Here is a 27,205-nt window from a genome sequence, read left to right as displayed (position 1 = left end):
TTCTTTTTACCAAGTGGAATCTCATTTTACAAATATTTATCATATTTAGGACTCGCCAATCTCCCTCACAGAGGGACTCTAGGCGGTGTACAATCAAAATATTAAAAGCATAAAAACAGCATATAAGCAATGTTACAAATTAAAAGGTGGGTGGTTACAAATAGCAGTCTTTTTTTATATAATCATCTAGGCAGAATTTGGATGGCTGTGACCAGAATCGAAAGTGAGACGTTCAGAAAACAGACTCAAGATCAAAACAGATGGGAAAATACTAATCAGTACAGAACCAAGAAATACTTCTTGATAATAAAGACAAGCTTAGAACAAAAATGACTTCCTTGTGTATGATTTATAATTATCAGGAATTAACGTTTGAATAGCTTAATCTTAATTATCATCAGCAATCCTACTTATTTCAACGATAGAAAATAAGTCTCTCTGGAGACTTGATGAACAGTTGTAGGAGGTTAGCACCCACCCCTTTCCTAGAAGAATGAAATATTTTGGGAAATATTAAAAAGGCAGAATATTATATTTCCCTGGATGAGAAATGGAGAAGCATATTTTACAGACCAAGCAGCTCCCACTTTCCTGCCCCGCACCCTTTGTTAATGGGCCAGAGGCAGAAACCCAACCCTTCGTCAAAGGACATTTGCAACACAATAGTAACAGAAACTAACACAATGGGCCCCATCTAGCAACCTAAACTCACCACGTGACCTGGGAAGCATGTGACCTGGGAAGCACATGTGACCATCAGCCAGCAAGGCTAGCTAAGACCCCCACCCCCTGGGAGTCTGACAACCAATCAGGATACTCTTTCGGGGCTCCAAGAAATGCAAAGCCAGAGAGCATAAAAACCAGAGGATTTACAGTATCTGCCCTTTTTCTGTTCAGGAACTCAAACCATGTGATCCTGTCCACCATTAAACCATCTTTCCAAGCAGTCTCCATGTTTCCAGTTTCTTTTTCCCCACTTGGAGCAGAACGCAGAAGGATATTTCTTCCTACACAGTCTTAGCAATAATATTGAAGTGGTCTATCACTGCTGGGATGTTTTTTGTCTTAGATTAGCCAACAGCCCTTGTATTGCTTGATGGTCTTCTACCCACATACTAACCTGCTTAATTAGCTTTACAAGTGCTGCAACATAATGTAACTATGGCAGTACATGAATCCTGAAGTTTTATCACGAATGAAGACGAATATACGTGTCCCAGGATAACGTTGCAGGATCCAATCTGGGTCGGTCACCAACACCAAAGATTTAGTCCTCTGAATTTTCGGAGTCCATCTTCAGGGAACTTCTCTCCAGCAGTGTGGACTAAATTTCTGGTCCCAATGACCGACCCAGATTGGATTCTGAAATTTTATTGAGTTTTTTGTACATTACTTTAAAACTGGTAAGGTACATGTGGGCCACTTTTTGCCAATATTATCTACTGTTCTGAGATTCAACTTCGCCCCAGAAAGAAAACAGTTGAGAAAAAATCAGATGCCATAGAGTATCGGCCTGACAGAAAAATGTCCCTTTGCTGCTATGTAACGGTCATCAGTATTTTTGCAGCATAGAGACCTGGCAAAAATAGTACTTGAAAAACGGCGTAGAAGAGGATGGCCTTAAAATATCTGTGGGAGTAACGGTGACGTGTTATCAAATAGGATTTATCCTTGATGAGGAACGCGGGAGCAGGCACAAAGCTCATTATCCCTTCATTGTTCGGCGATTCTGCGGGTCTGCGAGAAAGAGGCGGGAGGATTTATTACCCATCCTCGTTGTTGCCACGGTACCGCTATTTAGGTCACACACAAGGGAGAAACGAGTCACATCATGCCTCCATGACATACTCATATACTCTCGTGCTGTTTTTTTGCAATCCTCCAGACATAAGCCTTAGGCCCCTCACAGAATCCCTCCCATCTCCCTTTTCGCGACCCAGAGCTGCGCCACTGCAGCAGCGAAAGCCGCTCATAATCTAAGATGGCGGCTAGACTAAGCAGGGTTGTTCACGTGACCTAGGGAGACTGTTGCCAAGAGCAGATTTCTTTTGACAAATCTCTCGCGAGATCTTGCAGGAACCGGTTGAACCACTAGAGTTTTTATGAAACGAAAACAGAAGGGAGGGGGTAGCTAAAGGAGGGGGAATCTCGCGTGAATAGCGCTATAAACTTTGTGTAGGGAAGCCTCGCGGTATCATCTAACGCCTCCTGAATCGGAAGGAGTCCAGAAGTTACTTTAGTTCTCGCGGTAGTCTTGGGATTTCTTCACCCTCCCCCCACCTCTTAATGCGGAGCGGAGAGTTCTCCCCGCGATACCTTTTGCAGCAAGCAGAGGTGGGGGGAGGGGATCGAAAGGAGGAAGAAGGGGCGTGGCTTGCGCGCTGAAGTCAGCACGGCGGCTGCGAGGGGGCGGAGGAATATATAAAGGCCCGGGTCGAACTGGGGGTGTTTCAGTTAGAGAAGCGATTCTAAGGCGGAGGAGGTAGAACTGTTGTAGGCGAGGCGTATATTACTTCTAGTGAATTCGAGTTTCTCTACGCGGAGCGGGACCTCCCGGAACGATCTCTCGTTATGAGTCATGTGGCAGTGGAAAATGCCCTCGGTCTAGATCAGCAGGTGAGGGAACTCAAGGGAAAAACTCAAGGGTGGGCCGGGAATAGCGAGGGCTCCTCGCCCCTCCCCCGCTGGTGACCGATCTGGCTTCGGGGCCCTCTTGTAGTCTCCTTTGCCCTTGTGATATCCTACTACCTTCCCGCGCTCCACCAGTCCGGCACGGTTTTGGTGGCGCATTTTACTGTGACGCAGTTCCTTTTTTGGAGGCCGCAATTTTGGCGGCTTAGGCTCAAATCGTTGTAGGCCGAAAAATGAAGGGGGAGGGGGTTGTTGAAGGGCAAGGGAGAATCGCGGCGAGGCGTAAAGGATAGGGTGAAGCGCCCCTGGGCCGTGTGAGACAGGCCGGGCCTGTTCCGGGGCTTTGTGCGGCTCTGGCGAGTGTTACATCTGCCGGGCCCCCTGGCGGCGTTGGCTTCGAACTGCAGCGGGCGGGGGACCACGGCGGCCATCGAGCGGTGACGAAATGGGAGGATGGGAGAAGCGCGTGCGCTGTTTCCAGCCGGGGAGCGGGAGCCACTTAGCTACTGCTGCTGCTCTTGCTTCCCGTGTTGGGTGCGCGCGCATGCATACAGACGCGCGCCCCACATCTCCTTTGTCCTCGAGGCCCCTGTCTGAAAGGGGGGAAGAAGAGGGTGGTACCGCGCCTGGAAAGGCGGATTCTCCCTCTTCTCCTTTACGCTGGTTACATAGCTGCGCTCCCCGCTTTCATTCTTGCCCGTGGTCGAGAGTGGTGGCAGAGCAAAGTCTTGCGGGCGGTGTGGGCTAGAACCATCTCCCGAAATGGATAAAGGAGCCGGTCAGGGAAATAAGAGCAGGCGTGTGACGCTGCCACCGGATTAGCGGCGGGCTAGGAAAGCGCAGTCGCCCTTCGCTGCGGCAGAGCTGGAATGCCGCTACTGCGGCCTGAAAACGCAGCAGGCAGGAAACGACCCAGCTAGATTTGTCTGGTCCGGGGAGGCGGCCCTTAGTTTGCGATTTTGAATGAGGGTATTTAGACTAAGATCAAAATATATGTTTATACTTATGCAGTTTTTTAAAAAAATAAATAATCGATATATCTAATGCAATGTAAAGCTGTGATTTACTACATAAGACTCCTATAGCATATAAGTATTTAACGTAATTTTGCTCAAAGAAATCAAATGTGCCATAAAACATTAAAAGAAGTGGTGGGGAGAATTTGCTTCTATGCAAAACAAGAGCTTTTTAAAACTGGCTGGTGGTTATTGGGAAACAATTGGCATGTTTAATTTCAATATAAAATACTCTGGTGGTATACCACTTTAATTGCTGTATTCTATAAATAAGTACTGATAAAACAAATGAACAAATGAAAGTTGCTTGATATTATTTTGAGTCAAAGCTAAAACTTGAAAGGTTTTCATTTGAAAATGTAACTAATAATAACTTTTGTGTATTTTTAAGTTTGCTGGTCTAGACTTGAATTCCTCAGACTCTCAGAGTGGAGGAGGAACAGCAAGTAGTAAGTACATAATTCAAGAATATGTTTCTAGGGTTACTATGTCTTATGGGTTGCCTATCATTTCAGTAAAAAGAGCATCTATTGATGCTTCAGAATCAAGCTACTATTCTGTTCCCACACCAGTATTTGTATTTGTTATGCATATTTAATGTTAAATAATGTTTTTTAATCTTGCTGGACAGTTGAACTTCAAAAAAAACTGTTAAGGGCTGCATGCTACCTAAATCCAGTGTTTGATCAGATCATCACTCATTCAATTTCTGAATTTGTAACTTTTCCAGAATATATTTGAAGAATAGAGGAGATTGTTGGACTGGACTATCATCTACCAGTGCTATCTTACTCCTTTTATACTGCCAAAGAACAACTGTTGACTGAGTTCCAGTACTGTATTTTTAAAGTTCTGGCAATATTGGCTTGTTGCTTAGTGAGATAAATGGATTTCAAAGGAAAAATGCTACAATATTAATATTAATGGGATTTTTTTTTTAAAAAAAAAAACTTGATTCTTAGTAACTTAATCTCTTAATGTCAGGTTATTACATAACTACACTTTATAAATTATTCTACTGTTTTAGAAGTTCTCTGTCCCTGATAGCCAAGTAAAGGTTATAAACTAACAGCTTCCAATCATGAAAAGTATAAGAAAAATACTGCGATGGATTGTGAATGTTCTAGCTAGCAAAGTTTTTTAAAGTAACGAGTATTTTTTCTTCCAGAAGGCCGGTACATTCCTCCTCATTTGCGAAATAGAGAAGCTTCAAAGCAGGGTATGTTTGTTGATACAGATTTCAATTGTGAAGTAATAGTGCTTCATTTAAACTTGATTCATAGGTGGATATGCATTACAACATCCCAAAACATTAAATATTAGTAAAATCCTGTACTAAGCTTTGAAGTGATATCTGTGGTTATAAGTGGCAAGGAAGCATATAAAAAATTGAATTTGGACCCTAACTCAGTGATATTTTTTACAGTATGAAAGTTGCAAGAGAAAATTCAACTTGAGTGTAATACAGTTAGTAGGCTAGTGATTGAGAGTTGCATTTTCACTTAAGCAGTAAAGCTAGTTAAGTAATAATGCAATTTACTACAACCGGAACAATGATGGCACCGGGCCAACGGAAAATATTGTTTCTTCTGAAAGTTATGATCAAATTCATGGTCAAGTATTGTGGAATGTGGAATGACATCATTGATAATTACGATAATTCGTATTGCAATTATGAAATGATCCATGATGAAATGAAATGTTTTGAAAACATTAGTAATAAAGAAATGGAAGTAAGCAGAGACCCAGGCCTTTCCCTGTTTAGTGTGGGTGCTGTTCTTTCAAAATTGCTGTGTGAATCTATTATAGGGCTAGAAATTTAAAACTTCATAGAAGGAAGTTTTTAAAGCTGTTAATTGGCAGTTAAAATTTGTTATTAATTAATTTTAATTTTATTAGTTATTAGTTACTAGATAAAATTACAGTATAGTATCTTAACTCTTAATGATCCAAAAAGGTTGTAGAAATGATAATCACATTCTTGAATTTTCTCAGAGGATCCATATTTCTGGAATTCAATCTTGTTAGCAACTAAATAAATAAAAGGTAAACATTTAATGAAAGCTTTGCTGGGGTAGATAGCTCTTTTTACCTTTTTTGTGATTTGCAAGAAAGTTGCTTGCCCCCAATTTTTGGGAGAGAAGATTATTTTAAGTTGACAATAGTGGGCAAAATAAATCAAGTTTGTTTCTATGTTAGTTGTAGTCTTGTGGCAGTTACATTTAACAATTTCTGGTTAAGTGCCAAAATGTCATTTTTATTGGTTCTTAACAGTTGATTTCCAGTCAACCTTCCATTTTTAAATTTAAAATTATAGGGATATTGTCATGTGGTCCACTGAGCTGTAGACCCTTAACTCATTCAACTGTTACTGAAAATTTTAGACGATTTGAATATATAGCATTTCTGCCATTGTTGAAACTAGAGCAGATATCAGACTACATTTTGACTGTTTCTTGTCTTCACTGTGGTGCTTACTGTAAGCTAGAACTTGGTAGAATTTGAGAAATTGTTTTGACTTCCACAATTTCCATAACCATAAATAGCTAATTTTAGCCTATGGGTTCACATGTTAATAATAATAAAAAGTTAATAGAATTCAGAAACTTTAAAAATTGTGAACACATAACAAAGATTACCATACTTTTCAGCGTATAAGATGCACCCCCCCCCCAAAATGGATGGAAATGTCTGTGTGTCTTATACAGTGAATGTTGCTGAAGCCCCACCGGCCCCCACCCTTCGGCCTCTGCCTTCCAGCATAGCAAACTGTGGTCAGCTTCAGCACAGCCTGAATTAGCATGAGCAGCTGATCGGCGGTTGGATCAGCCCCCCGGAATACCGCCTATCAGCTGTACCAGGCTGCAGGGATCCCTGCCGCCCATTGGTGCCGTTAGTGCCCATCGCCGCTGTCATCTATGCGCCTCCGCTTGCCCCATTTTTGGCCTCCGTGCATCCTGTTTTCGACCTCCTACAGGTGGCGGCAATCCCTGCCGCCTCGAATGGGCTGAAAATGGGGCATGCGGAGGTGGTGATAGGTGACAGCAGCGATGGCACCAATGGGTGGTGGCAATCCTCGCAGCCTGGAACAGCTGATAGGAGATATTCCGGGAGGCAGATCCAACTGCCAATCAGCTGCTCGTGCTAAATCAGGCTGTGCTGAAGCTGACCACACTGTTTGCTGCAAGGAGGTAAATTGCTGGGAGGCAGAGGCAGATTTTTTTTTCTTGTTTTCCTCCCCAAAAGCTAGGTGCACCTTATACTTCGGAGTGTCTTGTAGTCCGAAAAATACGGTAATAAATTAGTGCACCCTCACCTATTCTAATAAACAAGGGAAAAGTCATTAGAATGATTTTTAGTAATTTTCTAGTGTTTTTCATACATTTTGGCTTATACTGTAAATATTAACTATGCTGATTGGGAGTGATCTAAAGCACAAGTGTCAAATTCGTGGCATCACATTGCTGTCATGTTACATTTCGTGACTTCCCTTCGGGGAGCTGGGTAGGTGTGGCCTCCGTGTGTCAGTTTGACACCCATGATCTAAAACATTCTTGGGCCTTGTGGGAGGGTTCACTGAAAGACCTGAAGTGAGCAGCGGTTCTTGTTATTTCAGAGTGACATTTAAATTCATATGGTAATTTTTGGGCCTTTTACTAGATTAGGGAGGAGAAGAGTTTAAAAAAAAGTCTTGTTACAAGCAGAAAATCAAATAGATCTCTTAAATGAAGATGGGTAGCTGCTTGGGCTAATCTTCCCCAGAAGGATATTACTATGGGTGAGGGAACTTAAAAGCAATCAAAGAGAAGATTTGTAATACTATTTTGAGTCAGTGAATAAAAACCAGCTTTATACTGGACTGAAACTTGCTTGGAAGTAGTGAGAAATGTTTGATATTTCTGACTGTTCTCAGCTGTTGATTGGCCAGCTCCTTCCTTTTTTTGAAGCACTCTGTTAGATGATTTTTTTTGGGGGGGGGGTATCCTCATGTTGGCCACAAAAATTCAAGAGACTTGCTTCTTCTACTTCTCCAAATGTGAACTCTACTGTCACTAAAGGTAAGCTGATATATTTGTAGAAACTTTACATTTTGGAATAAGGATGCCAAAAAGTTGTTAACACTGGTTGGAGACATTCCATAACAGACTGTTTTAATATGCTTTCAAACTGAATCATAATGCTGGGAGTTTTCATGGCTCTTTTTGCAGCATACAATATCCATAACTATACAGCAAACTACTATTCCAATTCGATGCCACCACCAAGAAGCTGTAAGTTGGTGTCAGGCTGGGGTGATTTTAAAGTTTGTCGTTTGGGAGCATGCCTCTAAGCGGTAACTTGCAGTTAACTAACAGTTTGAGCTTTTTCTTTCAAGCACATTCTCAGGCATGCCATGCCTTCTTCCCCTCAATTTAACACTTTTCTCAATTGGTGTTACATGATTAAGAAAATAGACAGTGAAGAAATGTTAAATTCTTTTGCTCCTTTAAAGTTTAGTACTTTTAGCAACACTAATTTTTATTAAAAACCTATAAGTAGCAAGTACCAGAATCCACTTTTGTAGACACATTGTTACGTGGTGAGAAAGTTATTAGTTCTTAAACTAATAACACCAGCAAAGACACCAGCATAGTAACAAAAAACTTGAAATTCACCTTTATTAATTTTAGATCCAAGTTTATTATGGCCACGGTTCTTTTTATGGCTACATGTACTAAAACTATTTAACACTTTCTTCACCAACAATGCGGTTAAAATGTTTCCTTTGTCAATAGTGTAAATCTATTCGAAGTTATAAAATAAAACACAGGTTTTCTGTTTAGTGGGCATGTTCATATAATGTTACACGCTAACAATGTGCTGAATCTTTCAAGGTAAATTATTCAGCAGGTGGCTTAGTACTTTTCCCACTATTAATAACTGTAAGTATTTTCTCTATGAACTGGATAAGTTTCTGAAAGATTTAAAAAGATCCAACATTTGAATAGTTTATTCAAAATACTGTAATAAAATTAATGGCAGATTTTAAAAATAAAATTTCTTGGTATATTAAATATTGTCAGATACAATAGGACAAAGTTTGGGAAGCACTGGACTAATGTGATCTTTTGAAGAGGAAAATAGTTCATAATATTCTGTTTTCCTTAAACTTCCCTTTCTGGATTTAGGATTGGAGGCCTGTGGAGAAACAGGAAAGCATTGTTTGTTTCAATCTTTCCTGGTTTGTGAGGAAAATTCCTTTAGCTCTAGTTGTAGCAAATACTTTACCCCCCACAATCCTAGCTACTCTTTATAGCCAGAGCTCTTCACATTTTCCATAGGAAATTAACCAAGGTATGATTCTGAAACTTTTCACAATGTTTGTAAAGATAAACCAGATAATAACCTTTTACTGGAACTCACGAATGAAGGCAAATATGTGTCCCAGGATAATGTTACAGAATCCAATCTGTGTTGGTCATTGGGCCCGAGGACCGAGCTTTCAGACTTGTATTCTGAGGGTGGGCTACAGCATGACTCAGAACGCCTTAACCTCTGGTCCCGGTGACCAACACAGATAGGATTTTTTTCATGAACTTTCTAATAATAGTTGCAGACTTCTAACATACTGTACAAGCAGCTTTTTCTTTAAAAAAAACTGATCTGAAAAAATGCACATATTAGCATTGGCTAGTCAGAATTTTGCTTTTTAAAATTGCTATGTGCTTAATAAATTGTATCTTTGAGCTTAGCATTGGACCTTGAGTTTAGTGCTGGGCTTGCTTCAAATTGACCATTTTTTAAAATGTGCTTCAACTTAATGCATGGCAGCAATATTGGTATACGAGGTACCTAGCTAAAGTACAAATATAGTACAATAACTTAAAGTTAGTTCAGCTACATAATCAAATATCCATAAACTATTGCAGCTTTTGTGAACATAGATACAGATAAGCCTGCAATTTTAATTATTTGAGGCCAAGTTGCCCTTTTTTTAAAAGAAAGGTGCCCTTAAATGTAAATTTCTGGCAACAAAAGTCACACTGTTACAGTGGAGCTTGCAAAAACTATTTGCTGGCACAAGTGACATTTAACACTTTAATTGTTTAACTTTTTATTCTCTGCTAAAGATTCCCCCAGCTGGGACTCTCGTGGAGGTAATGGCTATATGAATGGATATGATCGTGACAGCCGGATGAATGGCTACGATCGTGATCGCGGTGTGTTTGGATCCAGAGGAGGATCTGGACGTGATGACAGAGGTGGGCGTGGGGGCCTGTCACTTCCATCCAACTTAGTGATTAAATAGTGATTAAAAATAGAGAGCTTAAGATAGGACAAAGCTCATGGAATTTATGGAAAATTCTTTGAATTTTCTTACCAAGCAGCTTTAAGGGAGCTGCCTTCCTAAACTGAAATGCAACGGATATCATAGTTCTGAAATTTTAATGGGTCCTTAGAATCCTTCAAACCACAGTTGAAGATGATCAATTTGAATCCTGGAGTAAAAACTTTTCACATTTCTATTAATGACTTAGCAATGTTGAAGCTCATTGCCCAGTAGTTGTTCCAATTACAGGTGTTACATGTCAAGGAAGGTAAACATTCTCAAAATCTTTCATTTGACTGTTTCTTTACTGGTGTCAGTATGTGGGCAAATACATGAAACTTGAAATGATCCAGTTTTCAAGCTGTTAAGAAATTGTCAAGTTTTAAATGACCATAATATATTTAGTATGGGTTGCCTAATGGTTGAACTCCAGAGATATGCCATAGGCTGATTCCTCATTGAACAGAAGTAAAAATATCCAGGGTGGGTGGGGTTCATTCAGCTTGAAAGGATCAGTAATTGCTGGATGTTGAACACCATCCCATTTTTTGCTGTCAGTGCCATCTTGATGGCAGTATGGCTTACTTTGAACAAACAGATAAATTGTATTTGGAAGACTGGTGGCTGCTTGTTGATATTAATGGTTCTTCTCAATATATTTCTTACCTGTAAATATCTTTGGAAATATTTAATAATGGATTGTATTATTTGTAGGATTTGATGGTGGATGGAATGCTGGCAGAGACAGGGATGCTTATAGTAGCTTTGGTGCAAGAAGTGAACGTGGATCAGGAAAATCAAGTTTCTTTACTGACCGTGGCAATGGCTCAAGAGGAAGGTAACTACTTAGTTTATTTATTTATTTTTTTAAAAAAACAGCAAATCCTTTCTAATGTATTGTCTGTAGAAATTTAGTTGTATCATGTTACTTTTAATAAAATTATTAACAGTAATCCTAATATGTAATTGGTCTGAATTGTTTGGTACCAATAGCTAGGTGTGTATGCATGTGTATTTTAATTAGGAAAAATACTCAGCATTTCCTATAAAATTGCTTTTGGCAAATAGGTTATTTAGTTCAGAATTTATGAGAAATTATTTTTGGTTTGCCATACCTAAATCTTACATGGGTACTTTTCTCCTTTATATTCAAAGCCTGTTCTGTAACCATTTAGTTTGATTACAGAGTATCTTGAAGTTTTCTTTAATATTTACTCTCGCATCCCCATTTTCCATCAGGGTGCTCAAGGCAGTATGCATGTTTTCCTCCTTTTTATCCTCATAAGAAGCCAGTGAAGTAGATTGTACTGAGTGAAGGAATAGTTTAAGGTCATGAATATGATGACTGAAAAGGGAGTGGAACCCAGAGCTTGGTACCCAAGAGTTCCTAATTAATCACTAAGAATTGAGATGGAATAAATGCAGTCTGAATTGTTAAAATCCTTCTACTTAGTTGAATCTTCCTATAACAAGGGCAAAGAAACAGTTAAATGGAGAGCCTTTGATAGCAGAAAGGCAAAATCTGCAGCCCTCAAATTGGCATGATTCCCAGAAGTTGGTTCCTTAACATGACAGAAAACTGAAATTATTAATTTCTATAGTCACGTTAATTAATTAAACCTGATGTTTGAATGACATCTTTAGTATGTTTCTGAAAAGCAAAACATGGTCTTAAGCCTCAAATAATGCAATCTGCTTTAAAGCAAAAGGGATTATTTTAAAGCTGCCAACTTGCTAGGTTGCTTTAAAGGAGCACATACATGTGGATTTAATGCTATATTATGATGTTTAGATTTGATGATCGTGGTGGAAGATGCAGTAGTGATTTTGATGGTATTGGGAGTCGTGGTGATAGGAGTTGCTTTGGTCGATATGATCGTGGTGGAAACAGTCGTTGGTGTGATAAAAATGACGAAGATGATTGGTCAAAACCACTTGCCCCAAGTGAACGTACGGAACAGTGAGTATTAAAGGCTTACCTGGCAACCTTTCAGTGAAACATTCAATGCTGTATGATACAAAGTTGACTTATTTTCATTATAGGGAACTGTTCGCTGGGGGGAATACAGGCATTAACTTCGAAAAATATGATGACATTCCAGTTGAGGCAACAGGCAACAACTGTCCTCCACACATTGAAAGTGTAAGTACTACCAATTTCATAATGCATTTACTTGATAATCTATGCTAAAATTGTTAAACTTCCATATTGTAATAAATTAGTACTTTTTAATTGATTAATCCTTTAGAAAGGACATTGGTTTCATTTTTTATGCTAGTAATTTTGTTTGGAAAGAGATGATACCTTATGATTTTATGTCTGATTTTTTTTAAACTTGGTCATCTTATTACATCTGGCTTATAGTACCTGGCTATATTGAGGTTTTTGCTAAATGAATTGAGGATGAAATACATTTTAAACATACTGGAGAGAGAAATGGAGAACTCCTACATAGTTAATAATTGAAAAGAAAATAATTGGTAGGTTAATGCAGTACTAAAATACCAGTTCATATGGATTATTTTCAAAAGAGTACTGTAGAACTTAGATCGTTGTACATTTGCTAATGTTGCTTGGATAGGTAAACACGGGAGTATTCAATTTACAACCACAATTGAACTCAACATTTCTTTTGCTAATCCAGGCAAAAATGCCTCACTTTATGACCTTTTTGCCACACTTGTTAAGTGAATCACTGCAGTTGTAAAATGAATTTGGCTTTCTTCTCGCCCCCAATTGACTTTGCTTGTCGGAAGCCATCTGGGAAGGTTACAAATTGTGATCCCATGACCCCGGGACAGTGCAACTGTCATAAATACATGCCATTTCTCAAGTGCCCGAATTTTGATAATTGGACCAATTTCTGTAAGTGTGAAAAATGGTCATAAATAACTTTTTTCAGTGCTGTTGTAACTTTGAACAGTCACTAGATGAATGGTTGTAAGTTGAGGACTATCTGTGTTTATTTTCTACACTGAGTGCATTGCATTAGCATAGCATGCTCAAAAATAGCCTTAGGCATACTGCTTCACCTAAATTCGTTAATTAATTCCTACATTTGATCTGTAAGTGAGACGAGTTGATTGTGTGGCACAGTCCAATTTTTAAAAAACAAATCCTGTTTTTTATAAATTTTCTTCAATGGAAACCAAATAACAAAAAAAATTGCATCCTGGAATTATAATTAGCTGCTTTTGATTATCTACTATACATGGAAAAAAGCTGTTTGCCCCAATGTCAAGCTTAGAACTGAGTTTCTGTGAATATATTTGAATTGTTTGGTAGAAATCAAGGACTTGGCCACCTCAAAGTCAAATTCCTACCAAGAATTTAAATCAAACAAACTTTACTTCATAAGCAAGGGCATTGGGTGGGTGGAGTGCTCCATCCATTCATAATCAGGCCTCCGTATGAGTGCAACACTGGCTAATAAGGTAGTTAGACTGATGTAGAATACTCCTGTTTAATAACTAAAATACCTTTGCAGTTTAGCGATGTTGACATGGGGGAAATTATCATGGGGAACATTGAACTCACCCGCTACACTCGACCTACTCCTGTTCAGAAATATGCTATTCCTATCATCAAAGACAAAAGAGATCTGATGGCTTGTGCCCAGACAGGTAAGTCTGTAATGTTTATGTTATAGCTGCATGTTCTAAATGAAGTAAAAGTAAAATTTAGCAACTATGAAAGCCATGCTGCGCAAATTTTGAACTCTTTCCTTTAGAAGCCTTGCTGATTATTATATTTTGAAGTACAGTTGTGTTGACTAAATCCTGAGAATGAGCCAATGCTGTTCTCCAAGTGGAGGGGTTTGGGTAAATTGCAAAGACCTGCTGTTTTGCAATTGGCTGTAATTGGTTAACTACCACTAATTTCATTTTATTTTATTTTTTTCATTTTATTAAATTTGTATACCGCCCTACTCCCGAAGGACTCAGGGCGGTGAACAGGCACGAAATAAAACACATAAATACGAAAGTTAAAACATGATTAAAACCTAATTAAATAATTTTTGCCCGAGACAATTTAAAACTCCCAATAATTTAAAACAAATTAAAATTTGAGTTTAAAAATTTAAAAGAAGGGGAAAAATTAGGCCAAAATTTGACCTAGCATTGGAGTAAAAACTATTTGCAGCCAATGCAGGTTTCTGTATAATTTGTAATAATAATAATAATAATCACATACTGGTTGAATTTGTTTTCAGAAATAAAATGTTTGCATTGCTATCAAATTTTAATGCATCTTTATCTCTAGGTTCTGGGAAAACTGCTGCATTTCTTCTTCCCATATTGAGTCAGATATATACAGATGGTCCAGGTGATGCTTTGAGAGCCATGAAGGCAAGTGTATGGTTTGCAGCATATAAACAATATCTGGATACTCCTAGCAATATGAATTTTATCATGCTTTTTCCAGTTGTCACTTCTGTGTTAATGTATGGGAATGAACTGTTTCGGTTTGAGAACGTAACTCAGACTCGTTTGCCTCTGCAGAGGAATGTTGTGCACTAATTTTGTTTCAGCACAAAAATAGCTGTACAGAACACAGGCCTTGACTGACATTTAGTAATTACTTGAAATTATAATGGCATTGAAAAAAGTAACTTATGATAGTTTTTCACACTTAACTTGGTCATGTGATCAAAACCTAGGTGGTTGGCAACTGGCATGTATTTCTGACATTTACACTGTTCTAGAATCATGTCATCTTTTGTAACCTTCCCAGCCAGCTTCCTACAAGTAAAGTCATGGGGGAAGCCAGGTTCACTTAACAACTGGTTGATTCACCTAACACTTTGGTGATTTGCTTAACAACTGGGCCTGGTAGCTCAGCAGACTAAAAGCATTGTGATTAACACCAGCTGTCTGCAATTACTAAGTTTGAATCTCACCAGGCTCAAGGTTGACTCAGCCTTCCATCCTTTCTAAGGTAGGTTAAGTGAGGACCCAGTTTGTGGGGGCAATAAGCTGACTTTATATAAATATACAAAAGTATGAAGGCTATTACTTAACGCATTGTAAGCCGCCCTGAGTGTCTGGAGAAGGGCAGCATATAAATCAAATTAAAAAAAAACAACTGGCAAAATGTAAAATAAAGTGCAACTCGCTTAACTACCTTAGCAAAATTTGGGCTCAATTGTGGTCGCAAGTTAAGGACTATGTTTAACTTCAAGGAAGTAATCAAGCAGAATGAAATGTGTTGCATAACATTGGACTTATACCTTCAGTGACATCTTGCTCTTGTAACATTACAGGAAAATGGAAGATACGGGCGTCGTAAACAATACCCAATTTCATTAGTTTTGGCTCCAACAAGAGAATTGGCAGTGCAGATCTATGAAGAAGCTAGAAAGGTAAATGATACATGCTCCTGGGAACTCATTAGCAGATCACAAGGCATAATTTTAGGTCTGAAATTCTAAAATCTGAAATTTCCTTCCATCTAGTTTGCCTATCGTTCCAAAGTCCGTCCTTGTGTTGTATATGGTGGTGCTGACATTGGCCAACAGATACGTGACTTGGAACGTGGTTGCCATTTGCTTGTGGCAACTCCAGGCCGCCTTGTAGATATGATGGAGAGGGGAAAGATAGGCCTGGACTTCTGCAAGTAAGTAATACAGTCTCTATGTTTATAAGATAATAAGTTTTGTAATATTGATAGCTTTGGATACTTTGGAACTTCCTTGTCAGTATGGAATCGTAGAACTCTTGATGTGCTATCTTATATTGTCTAGATACTTGGTTTTGGATGAAGCTGATCGTATGCTTGACATGGGTTTTGAGCCTCAGATTCGTCGTATTGTTGAACAAGATACTATGCCACCAAAGGGTGTCCGTCAGACAATGATGTTTAGTGCTACTTTTCCAAAGGAAATCCAGGTATTTATGCATGATGTTCAACTTTCCATTAAGATTCAGCACATTAAAGGGAAACTGATATACTGGAAGTAATTATCTATGATAAACCCAACACTGCTGTTCCAAAAGACAACTAGATTTTCTTGTGTTTTTTTTTCCTTGAAAATGTTTCTCTTCTCATCCAAGGAGCTTCTTCAGTTCTGGGATGAGAAGTGAAATGTTTTCAAGGGGGAAAAAAAGTCCAGTTGCCTTTTGAACAGCACCTTTTCAACAAGCATGAACTGGATGACTGAATCTATAGACATGTCTATGGTAAATTTGTTAAAAAAAATAAGCAGAGTTGAATAGTTTTCTTTTGAAGAACTTGTCTATAGTTAACTCCGTATTGTTGAGACTGTTCTGCACACCCATAGAAGTTTGTGGAGATTGATAAACTATGATTAGATGCATATTGTTTATGCTAATTAAGTGCTATTTTTTAGATGCTTGCTCGTGATTTCTTGGAGGAATATATTTTTCTGGCTGTTGGCCGAGTTGGCTCTACATCTGAGAACATCACACAGAAAGTAGTGTGGGTGGAAGAGTCAGACAAAAGGTCATTTCTGCTTGATCTCTTGAATGCCACAGGTAAAGACTGAAGAAGGATTCCAGCATAAATCTAATGTAAATCTGTGTTAGCTGGGGAGAAAAAGTAAGATTTAAACTTCCTATTTTCTCCTATAATTGACTTCTTACTTCAATCGGCCTGCAGCTAGCTTGCCTAGTAACACCTTTTTATTATTGCAATCATAAGCACTAGTTTATATACCATGTGGTGCTATATTGACAGATACACCATTAGTTAATGAAATTCTTTGTATATGCAGGCAAGGATTCCTTGACTCTGGTGTTTGTAGAGACTAAAAAGGGAGCTGATTCTCTGGAGGATTTCCTGTACCATGAAGGATATGCTTGCACCAGTATCCATGGTGATCGCTCTCAGCGAGATAGAGAAGAAGCATTACATCAGTTCCGCTCTGGCAGAAGTCCCATCTTAGTTGCCACTGCAGTAAGGACATATTTGGTTGTGTAGCTTATCTGTGTCTTTTTAATTTTATTTTTGGGAATTCAGGATTCTCTTCTTGTCTTCAATAGGTAGCGGCACGAGGACTGGATATTTCCAATGTTAAACATGTCATAAATTTTGATTTGCCAAGTGACATAGAAGAATATGTGCATCGCATTGGCCGTACGGGCCGTGTAGGAAATCTTGGTAAGAGGACATTAATCTTGATGGGGTTTTTGTAGTTATTAAGATCTATATATGCAGAAGTGCTAAATAACATGAGATTGTAGCTGCCCAGAATTTTGTCAACCTCTATTTGAAAAAAGCTTTTTCAAAATAATAGTGGACATTGATTAGGATGCAAATACTTTTAAGAAGACCTGTAGCAATAAAGGCCTGTTGGGAAAGATCAGTGTATGTATGTATTATTGAGATAATTCATAAGTTCCTTTTAAGGCAGTAAATGAACTTACAAATCTTGTTGCTGGTTTTGGAAAATGCTTAATTAATGGAAATCTGTCTTGGATAGCTTTATTATGCTTCTGAGAAGCTTTCACATTGAAGAATATATTTGTACAAATACAGTATCCCAACTTTCAATTTTTATACTTAAAACATTTTGAATAATATCCCCATTTGAATGCCTTTGATTTTCATGCTTTTACTTTCAATGTTGTAAATAATGTACTGTAGAAGGAAAAGCCCATCAATGGCTTATCCTTCACACAAAAAGGGGAACAAATTTATCATAAATGCAATGATAAATCTACTGTTACTAAGAGCTCATCATGAGTGGTCAGGAAGAACTATTTGCTTTTATTTATGTCATTTTGAAAGTTAAGAACAGATCGCTGAAGATCTCATGTTCCCTTAACTTTTCTTTTAGGTCTTGCCACATCATTTTTTAATGAGAGGAACATAAATATCACAAAAGACTTGTTAGATCTACTTGTTGAAGCTAAACAGGAAGTACCATCTTGGCTAGAAAACATGGCATATGAGCAACATCATAAGGGCGGAAGCAGTCGTGGGCGTTCCAAAGGGTAATACGAATGAATTAAGTTTGACTGCCTTCCATATAGCTGGCTTGAGCGTCACTCCGTTTTATTGTTACATTAGGCTGCAAGCTATTCTACTTCCTGTGTTTTCAGTATGAGGGTTTTTTTGCTGCTCCAATATTCCTTTGCATTCTGCAGAAAAGTAGGGTATGAAGGGAATGTTTCACTTTTGAAAGACCAGAGGAAATGGTAGTAAATAGGGTACTTGTTTGTTGGATTTATATCCCACTTTTCTTATAGGAGCTCAGAACGGTATGCATGGTGTTCCCTGCTTATTGTGTTTTGGCTTATTGACTTTTTGGTTTGGCGAAATTAGATGCCAGTTCAGTTGAAATTTTGAAATAATGTTCTGTGGAGACTGAATAATAGTAAGGTTTTTTTAAAAAAAGAACACCGAACAATTTGAGACAATAGCTATTGCTTGATTACAAGCATGCAGTAGCAAAATAGATACAGAATATAAGAATTAATTAAATGGAGGGTTTATTTAATGGGATTCATGGATACTTCAAATGCTGTTTTACCTATCTCTCTGTTTTCCTTCAGCCGCTTCAGTGGAGGTTTTGGTGCCAGAGATTATCGAACAAGCAGCAGCAGCAGCGGTGGGAGCAGTAGTTTTGGCAGCAGTCGTGCAAGTAGTGGTCGCAGTGGTGGTGGTGGTGGTGGTGGTCACGGAGGTAGCAGAGGATTTGGAGGTAAATCTTTTGTGCTGTTTAGGTGGGAGGAAAGATGATAGAAAAAAAATCATGTTAAAATGTCTTGTGAACATTTTCATTGCATTTTAAATTTCTCATTTTTTTGTCTTAATAGGTGGCTATGGCGGCATCTATAACAGTGATGGATATGGAGGAAACTATAACTCTCAGGGGGTAGATTGGTGGGGCAACTGATCTGCTTGCTGCAGATTCTTACCAAACAAGCTAATATGGAAACCACATGTAACTTAGCCAGACTATACCTTGTGTAGCTTCAAGAACTCGCAGTACATTACCAGCTGTGATTCTCCACTGAATTTTTTTTAAGGGAGCTCAAGGTCACAAGAAGGAAAGGAACAGAAGCCCTACTTTGAAGAAGGTTTAAAGACTCCATTGTAGTCAGGATTAACTCCTTTACCCAACCCCACTCCCACTCCTAAACTGTATTTATAATTTTGTGACTGAGGATCATTTGTTAATGTACTGTGCCTTTAACTTTAGACAACTTTTTATTTTGATGTCCTGTTGGCTCAGTAATGCCCAAGATTATCAATTGTCTTTGCAAAATTATTCAACTTGGGCTTTATAAAAATCAAACCTTGGCACACAGGTGTGATACAACTTACAGGAATCATTGATTCATCCACTTTATCTGCAAAAACAAAAGAAAAAAGAAAACTTGTGCGGTGGCCTACATTAGGGCTTTGATACTTGGAGATTTGAAAAATAAAACATCTTGAAGCATATCAATGGAATTAGTTTCTAATGTGGCAAAACTGTACAAAGTTAAAGTTGATTTGCTCACTCTATCCTGGATAGGTACTTCGAACCTGATTGTCTTTAAAAAGCCATTCCAGTCCTGATAATGAGGTGGTGTATGGATTGCATGCATACAAGCACTGTTTTAAAAGTAAATGCAAGTAAACACAGCAATTCCAGTGTTTAGGCAGATTATTAATGTGAGCTAGCCAATAGAAGGCGGAACATTACAGGGAATGTTTAAAGGTCTGAACTTGAAATAGTTTTTAGGAGAATTCATCTACTTAGACGATTCAAAATTGCCTGCCATATTAAGTTGAAATGGTAGAATGGCTGACCATAACAGTGAAGGTCCATTTTTTAAAAGGGCCTGACTGATTTTTTTGGTCTTAACGCATGCTAGTGTTGATGTTTTTTGGTCAAGGGGGAATGAACAGGAAGAATTATGCAGCAGGCTTTATTTTAATGCAGATTCACATTACTCTGTTCAAGCTGCGTTGAAGTGTTAACTGGCTTACTGTAGACTTGTAAAATGGCTCCAGAAGAGTAACAAATTCTGAGATCACAAAGGTTGGAATGTACATAACTGCACAAGGTTCAATTCTGCTATCAAGTGCAGTTTTAGTCAGTTTTAGTTGCATAGGTTTCCATTGTATTTAGTCTTGTTAATGCTGATCTGGCCAAAGATGAGTATTTCCAACAGTAAAAGGCCTTTGTCACTTAGTGTCTCTGAGATAACGTCTGTTGCCAGAGCTATTACCAACTCTTTCTCTAAGTGGCATAGGACAACAGCAAAATCTCCTAAAGTGCAATAGATCTTTTCAAGTGTATTGTGCCTTGTACTAAACTTTAAGTAGGTGCACTTGACAGTATTTGAAGTCATTTGTTATGGTGCTATTTCAATTAGTCTAGATTTAGGCCCTTGTACATTTTGCCCATAACTTTTTACAAAATACTTCTTTTATTGCACATTCAGAGAATTTTATATGTCTTGTGTGCGTGTCCTTAACTTCCAATCTTATTTTGTCTCTTGGGAGACTGAACGCAGCTTGGCTAAGGAGAAGGAACTAGATTCTAAAACTGGGACCATGGGAATAATGGTTGGGAAGAAAACTATTTGCACACGACAGATTTCTAGATACTTTTTGCTGCTAGTTTTGTGTAATATTTATTGAACATTTTTGACAAATATTTATTTTTGTAAGCCTAAAAGTGATTCTTTGAAAGTTTAAAGAAACTTGACCAAAAGACAGTACAAAAACACTGGCACTTGAATGTTGAATGTCACCGTATGCGTGAAATTATATATTTCGGGGTAGTGTGAGCTTTTAATGTTTAAGTCATATTAAACTCTTAAGTCAAATTAAGCAGACCCGGCATTAGCAGTGTAGCCATAACTTTCTGATAGTAAAACAAAAATTGGCAACTTTAAAATTAAACATGCCAAGGTTTTGATACACTTGTCTTAAGATATTAATGAAACACTTCAAAACACTGATGTGAAGTGTCCAGATTCTCAGATGTTCGTTGCGTGAGTTTTTGTTTAGTTGTGTGTTTTTTTTTTTCAGTGAATGTCTGGCACATTGCAATCCTCAAACATGTGGTTATCTTTGTTGTATTGGCATAATCAGTGACTTGTACATTCAGCAATAGCATTTTAGTGAGTTTTACAACCAGCAATATTCTTCAGTTGTGATAAAGATTTCAATCATATGCAAAGAATGGGTTTAAACTTGCTGAGTGTAAACAATATGAACGTCGGGTCACTGTAGGTTTAGTAATTGCTTATTGTATTAGTTTAGATGCTAGCACTGCATGTGCTGTGCATTACTCAGTTTTAATAAAATAAAAAGTTGAAATGCATCCTGTGTAATTTTGATTCTTACCTTAGGTGGAAAGGAGTGGTTTAAAAATAGATGGTTCAAAAATTAATGATTCTGCTTTTCCTAATCTCTGCTAAACCTTGGCATCATGAACTGAACTTTCAGTGGGACCTTTTGGTTTGGGGTAGACAAAAAGCCATTTATTGCTTTTTGGTATACTGTAATCCAATACAGATGCTAGTTTTTACCTGAATAATAAGTAATAGTGCTGGTTGCAAACTGTAAATGAGGTTGTTTATTGGTATAATAATTATAGTAGAAATAAAATGTATTTATAATTTGGTAGTTACTTATCACTGATTCTGTAAACCACTTTTGGGACTGGGAAAGTATATTTACATTAACCTCCATTTTTAATACGCATTGGACCATTGAAGTAGAATTGTTTTGTAGTATAACGGGGGATTTGAGTGTGTGATGAGTGTGTGTGTGTGTGTGTGACAGAGAGAGAGAGAGAGCAATGATATGGCAAGTTCAGATCCACAAATGTGACCTGTTATCCAGGAACTTGTCTTCCACCTTAGAAAAATAGTTGCATGTTAGGTTTGAATGGGAGCATTTGGGGGAAGATAGCAGAACAAGAATATAGTAAAAAAAAAATGCTGATCAGCCCCCAGTAATAGGTGGTTTACAAATTTTTCAAAATATTAAAAGGCAAATTGAGCAGGAGGGGTAAAGACGTTATAAAATCAGGAAGGCTGATGTTCACATAACAACTCAGAGATGCCAGCTACCGTTGCAGAAGACAAAACTAATCAAATGGACAGACTTTGTAATTCATGCTTATGTTTTGTCATGTACAATACCCAGAGTTGCTTACTGAGAAGAATTACTAGAAATTTTTAAAAAATGTTAGGAAATTCCTAGAAGATTGTCATTCAGACCATTTAGCCATTAACAAACCATATTTACACCCTGTTCAAAAGAAAATAAGGAAACAACCGGTACATGTTCTCTTCAGTACCAACACTGGAATAAGCAGAGATTAATACCACAGAAAACAATTCAGGTAGTTCTTGAGCTACAGTAGCTCAAAATTACAATGACCTCAGAAAAAGTGACTGGTGACCTGTCCCCTCCATAGTCATGTGACAGTTTGGGAGCTTGGCAACTGGTTTTATAATGGTAGCATTTTAAGTGATTGGCATTTGTAACCTGAATTGGCTTCTAACAAGCAGGCAATTTGGGAAAGCCAGATTCGCTTAATGACCACAATTCCCCTAACTGGTTAAAAATTGTCATAAAATTGGTCATGTGATGTTACTTAACCATGTAGCTTGGCAACCAATATTCTGATCCCAATTGTGGCTGCTGTACTTTAATTGAACTATCGAGAAAACCACATTGCTGTGTGAACACTTGCACAGGGCAAGCTACAGTATATAAATGGAGCAAATCCCATGTACATACTGTTACCTAGTTGGGTAATAATCTGCAAGCAAGCAAACCCAGACAGCATCAATAACTCCACTGTTCAAGCCTGACGAGCATAGATTTTACTGAAATACTAGCTTACAATCATTCATGATTTAATTGTGTATCTGAGGTGTAACTTAGTAAGGGATTTTGGAGCTATGTACTGACTTCCAAGTGTGGCATTAACTGATCCCAGTATAGGGGCAGGGATGTTGAAGGCTATTAAAGATCTTTCTGGCTTTCAGGAACATTATGTAATAGATGCCAGACACTAATTGTGAAATTAGGCTCCAGCAATAGGTGGGATTGCTGCTAGTACCAGACTGCTGCATAGCAACTGAATTGGAATAGAGTTGGAAGGGACCTTTGAAGTCTTCTAGTCTAACCACCTGCTCAAGCAGGAGAATCTTATACATTTCAGACAAGTGACTGTCCAGTCTCTTAACCTCCAGTGATGAAGCACCCACAACTTCTGAAGGCAACCTGTTCCACTGCTTAATTGTCCTTGCTTGTTAGGAAGTTTCTCTTTAATTTCAGGTTACTTCTTGATAATTTTCTATCCATTGTTTCTTTCCCTGTCCTCTGGTGCAGAAAATAAATTGACCCCCTCCTCTTTGTGACAACTTCTAAAATACTGGAATATTGCTAGCAAGTTCCCCCCCCCCCAGTTCTTTAGACTAGCCAAACCCAAATCCTGCAACCGTTCTTCGTATGTTTAATCATCTTAGTTGCTCTTCTTTGCACTTTGGAAAAAGTCTCAACATCTTTTTGTAATGGGACCAAAACTGGATGCAGTATTCCAGATGTGGCCTTACTAAAACTTTATAAAACGGTACTAATATTTCACGTGGTTTTGATTCTATGCCCCTCTATACAACCAAGGATTGTATTACTGCTTGGTTCCGATAGCCAGGTTGGAAGTGGGGTTTCCTATATTTAGAAACTTTAGTGTGCCTTCTGTGGAGCAGAATCAGGAGAATTCAGGACTTAAACTTTTTAATAATTTTTAATTTTTTTAAAATACAGAATAAAACTAAAAGGAAAAGAATGAAAGAACAAAGTGCTGAAATAAAAAATATAAAGACATAGCTTCTGATTTTCTTTTATAGCAGTTATAAATATAAAATAGCCTCTTCGATGGTTACAGTATTGGTTACTGTACTGTACAGTAATGAACAGTACAGTACATTAATCTTTTTATTCTAATCCTCAAAACCATATATATTTTTTTGTTTCCCACAAAAAGTCAAAAGGTTTCCAATCAAAGTTAGTACAACGTCCCTCTCAAATTAAAGCAGTCAATTTGGCCATCACACCAAGTTCCATCATCTTCACCATTTCTCTATCATGAATCCAATAAAATCTTTTTTTTTGTAAATATTTTTTATTTTTTCAAACATAGGCATAAAATATAACTTTCAAGAACAGAGTCTCGATCCGGTCATAGATGGTTACCACGCTCACATTCCTTTAACAAGCTCCATTCACAATTTCCCATATCTTTTACGGATAGAAATTCAAAACATAAAAGAACAGATTTTAACAAAGTCTAGCATCTTCACCTAAACAAATCCATTATATCAATACAATTTTAATTTCAAATTAACTCGCTCATTTTTATATCTATATATCAATCCTGATTTTATCTTGTTCTTCACCTTGTATCTTTTACCATCAGTGTCAAAATAATTTTTAACAATATTTTAACCTTATTCTAATTATTTACCTTACAATTTTATCACCACAAATTTTAATTTCAAATTCAATACAACTCCATTTTTATTACACTTTATAAAACAAAATTCTATCTAGTTCTTAATCTCTTGACCCTTTTCCTCGAATCTTAGTATCTTAAACACACTTAAAAACACTTATCATCTATTACAGTTTTCATGTTACACAGGTTTATCACAAAAACATGTTTTATTTGAACTAATTTCCGACATATTTTCTTCCATGCCGCCCTCTATTGTTTGGCTGTTCCACCGCATCACTGAATTGACATGGGGTAGAGCTATACAGCTGGGTATCATCAGCGTATTGCTGATACCTCACCCCGTATCGTCGGATGATCTCACCCAGCAGCTTCATGTAGATGTTAAATAAGAGGGGAGAGAGGACCGAGCCCTGAGTTACCCCGCAAACGAGGGGTCTAGGGGTCGATCTCTGTCCTCCTACCAACACCGACTGTGATCGACCAGAGAGATAGGAGGAGAACCACCATAACACGATGCCTCCCACTCCCAGCTCCCTTAGTTCTCCTAGAAGGATACCATGGTCAATGGTATCGAAAGACGCTGAGAGGTCAAGTAGCACTAAGATGGCGGAATGACCCCCATCTTGGGCTCGCCAGAGATCATCCATCAGCGTGACCAAAGCAGTTTCTGTGCTGTAGCCAGGCTGAAGCCAAACTGAAAAGGGTCTAGATAATCCGTTTCCTCCAATGACCGCAAGAGCTGAAGTGCCACCACTTTCTCTACAACCTTTCCCACAAAGGGTAGGTTGGAGACTGGATGAAAGTTCTTTAATTCTGCTGGATCCAGGGAAGGCCTCTTGAGGAGGGGCCTTACAACCACCTCCTTTAATGGTTGCGGGAAGGCCCCTTCCCTCAAGGATGCGTTAACTAAAGCCTGGAGCCAGCCTCGTGTCACCTCCCTGCTGGCCAAAACCAGCCAGGAGGGGCACGGGTCCAACAAACAAATGGAGGAACTCATCGCTCCTACAGCCTTGTCCACTTCCTCAGGAGTCACAGGCTCAAATTCATCTCACACAATAGATCTAAGACCTGCCCCCGTCATCTCGGTCGGAATTGCCCAGAGTCCAGGTGCATCCGAATCTGAGCGACATTATCCGACAGAAACTGCACAAACTCCTCAGCTCTATCCTGCAAGGGCTCCTCCACTCCCTTAAGAGCAAGGCTCTTAAGAGTGTTTGGTCAGATTCGGAGTTACTGGTCCTCCAGCGTCGCTCTAGACGTCTCTTCTGGTGCTTCATCTCCCGGAGCTCCTCGGTAAACCAGGGAGCTTTCCTGGATCCACCTCCATGGAGAGGTCACAAGGGCGCAATCCGGTCCAGTGCCCCAGATGCCACCCTATTCCAGGCAGCCGTCAGGGACTCAGCCGGACGGTGGACAAGGAAGTCAGGCATCTCCCCAAGCTCCTGGAACCCTTCAGGGTCCATTAGGCGCCTGGGGCGGAACCACTTAATCAGTTCCGCCTCCCTGCGATGGAGGAGTAGTGTCCTGAAGTCTAACCTCAGCAGGATTTGCCAAAGGCAAATCGCTTTTGTTAACTTTATTTATTTATTTATTTATTTATTTATTTATTTATTTATTTATTTATTTATTTATTTATTTATTTATTTATTTATTTATTGGTTCGATTTATATGCCGCCCTTCTCCGGAGACTCAGGGCGGCTTACAATGCGTTAAGCAATAGCCTTCATACTTTTGTATATACCTGCTTAGTAGGGCTTTTGCCCCCCCCCCCAGCAGTGTTCTTTTTTATACAAACTCAGTTTATTGCCCCCACAAACCGGGTCCTCATTTTACCTACCTCGAAAGGATGGAAGGCTGAGTCAACCTTGAGCCTGGTGAGATTAATGGCCACTAAAAAAATCTGTAAATTGAGGACTATCTGTACACGTTTGCCAAGCATGATAAAATACCCTTTCTTGTTGATTACATTTCCTGCAAAAGTTTATAAACCACTTTTATACATTCTACAGTTTTTCTCATAACGTGCATTTACAATTTGTTTTATAAAAACTATGATATAAATTTCAGTCCTTTCAACCACATATTCTCCCTTTGATACATGTGTATATATATATTCTTTCACTTCTGTTTCATATTTCAATAACATGTATACATTTTAGCAATAATATAATCATTTGTGCCCAGTTCCATTTCAAATTCAGACTGAATGTTCAAAAGTTCCTTTATATAGTTTAAAACTTTTTAATAATTGTACATATGAAATCCATTGACATGAATATCTGTCTACCACCGATTTTTATTTTATTATTATTATTATTATTATTATTATTATTATTATTATTATTATTATTATTATTATTCGACATTCTCAACAGAATTTTAACACATCAAAGTAAATCAACTATGCTGTATAATCATTTTCATAAAAAGCTTCCTATGCTGAGACCCACAAAGGTATTTTCAGGCATAGCCTTAAGTTTATATCTGTTCCATATTCTCAATATAGCACATTTAACAGTATGATGTTAAAATTTACATAAACCTTAGTTTGATCATAACATAGATATCTGTGCTACCCAAATCTTAAATCATGACCTAACTCGAAAAGCCTTTTGTTTCTTGACAGCATCCATTCTTTCATTTGGATCAACAGTGGGGTACAAAATATAATTTCAAATTAGGTAAACCCAGTCCTTCTCTTTTGCATCTTGTAACACCTTATATTTCACTTACGGTTTTTCCCCTTGCTAAACAAATTTGGCTATATCTTTCTGCCATTGTTTAAATGATACATCAGATGTCAAAA

The 27,205-nt window shown here is 38.2% G+C and overlaps 1 protein-coding gene across 3 annotated transcripts; it reads left to right on the top strand.

Annotated features, from left to right (window-relative positions):
- Positions 1-1,873: 1,873 nt before the first annotated feature.
- Positions 1,874-21,245, top strand: DDX3X (DEAD-box helicase 3 X-linked). Of its 3 annotated transcripts, XM_034423843.3 has the most exons (19): positions 1,874-2,616; positions 4,039-4,096; positions 4,816-4,866; positions 7,856-7,918; positions 9,758-9,889; positions 10,672-10,795; positions 11,750-11,917; positions 12,001-12,100; positions 13,446-13,581; positions 14,222-14,307; positions 15,222-15,320; positions 15,414-15,574; positions 15,702-15,846; positions 16,308-16,452; positions 16,692-16,873; positions 16,960-17,077; positions 17,757-17,913; positions 18,475-18,623; positions 18,739-21,245. In XM_034423843.3, exons 1-19 carry the CDS (start codon positions 2,572-2,574, stop codon positions 18,816-18,818), a joined length of 2,199 nt encoding a protein of 732 aa, XP_034279734.1. In that variant the 5' UTR covers positions 1,874-2,571; the 3' UTR covers positions 18,819-21,245. The 3 variants fall into 3 exon arrangements, with proteins under 3 accessions (XP_034279734.1, XP_034279735.1, XP_034279736.1); XM_034423844.3 differs by lacking the exon at positions 7,856-7,918; XM_034423845.3 differs by lacking the exons at positions 7,856-7,918; positions 9,758-9,889.
- The last annotated feature ends 5,960 nt before the right edge of the window (positions 21,246-27,205 follow it).

Source organism: Pantherophis guttatus, chromosome 5 (genome assembly GCF_059756535.1).
Source record: "Pantherophis guttatus breed Tessera chromosome 5, ASM5975653v1, whole genome shotgun sequence".
Taxonomy (NCBI): domain Eukaryota; kingdom Metazoa; phylum Chordata; class Lepidosauria; order Squamata; family Colubridae; genus Pantherophis; species Pantherophis guttatus.
Note: the sequence above shows the minus strand (reverse complement) of the source record. Positions and strands in the feature narration are given on the sequence as shown.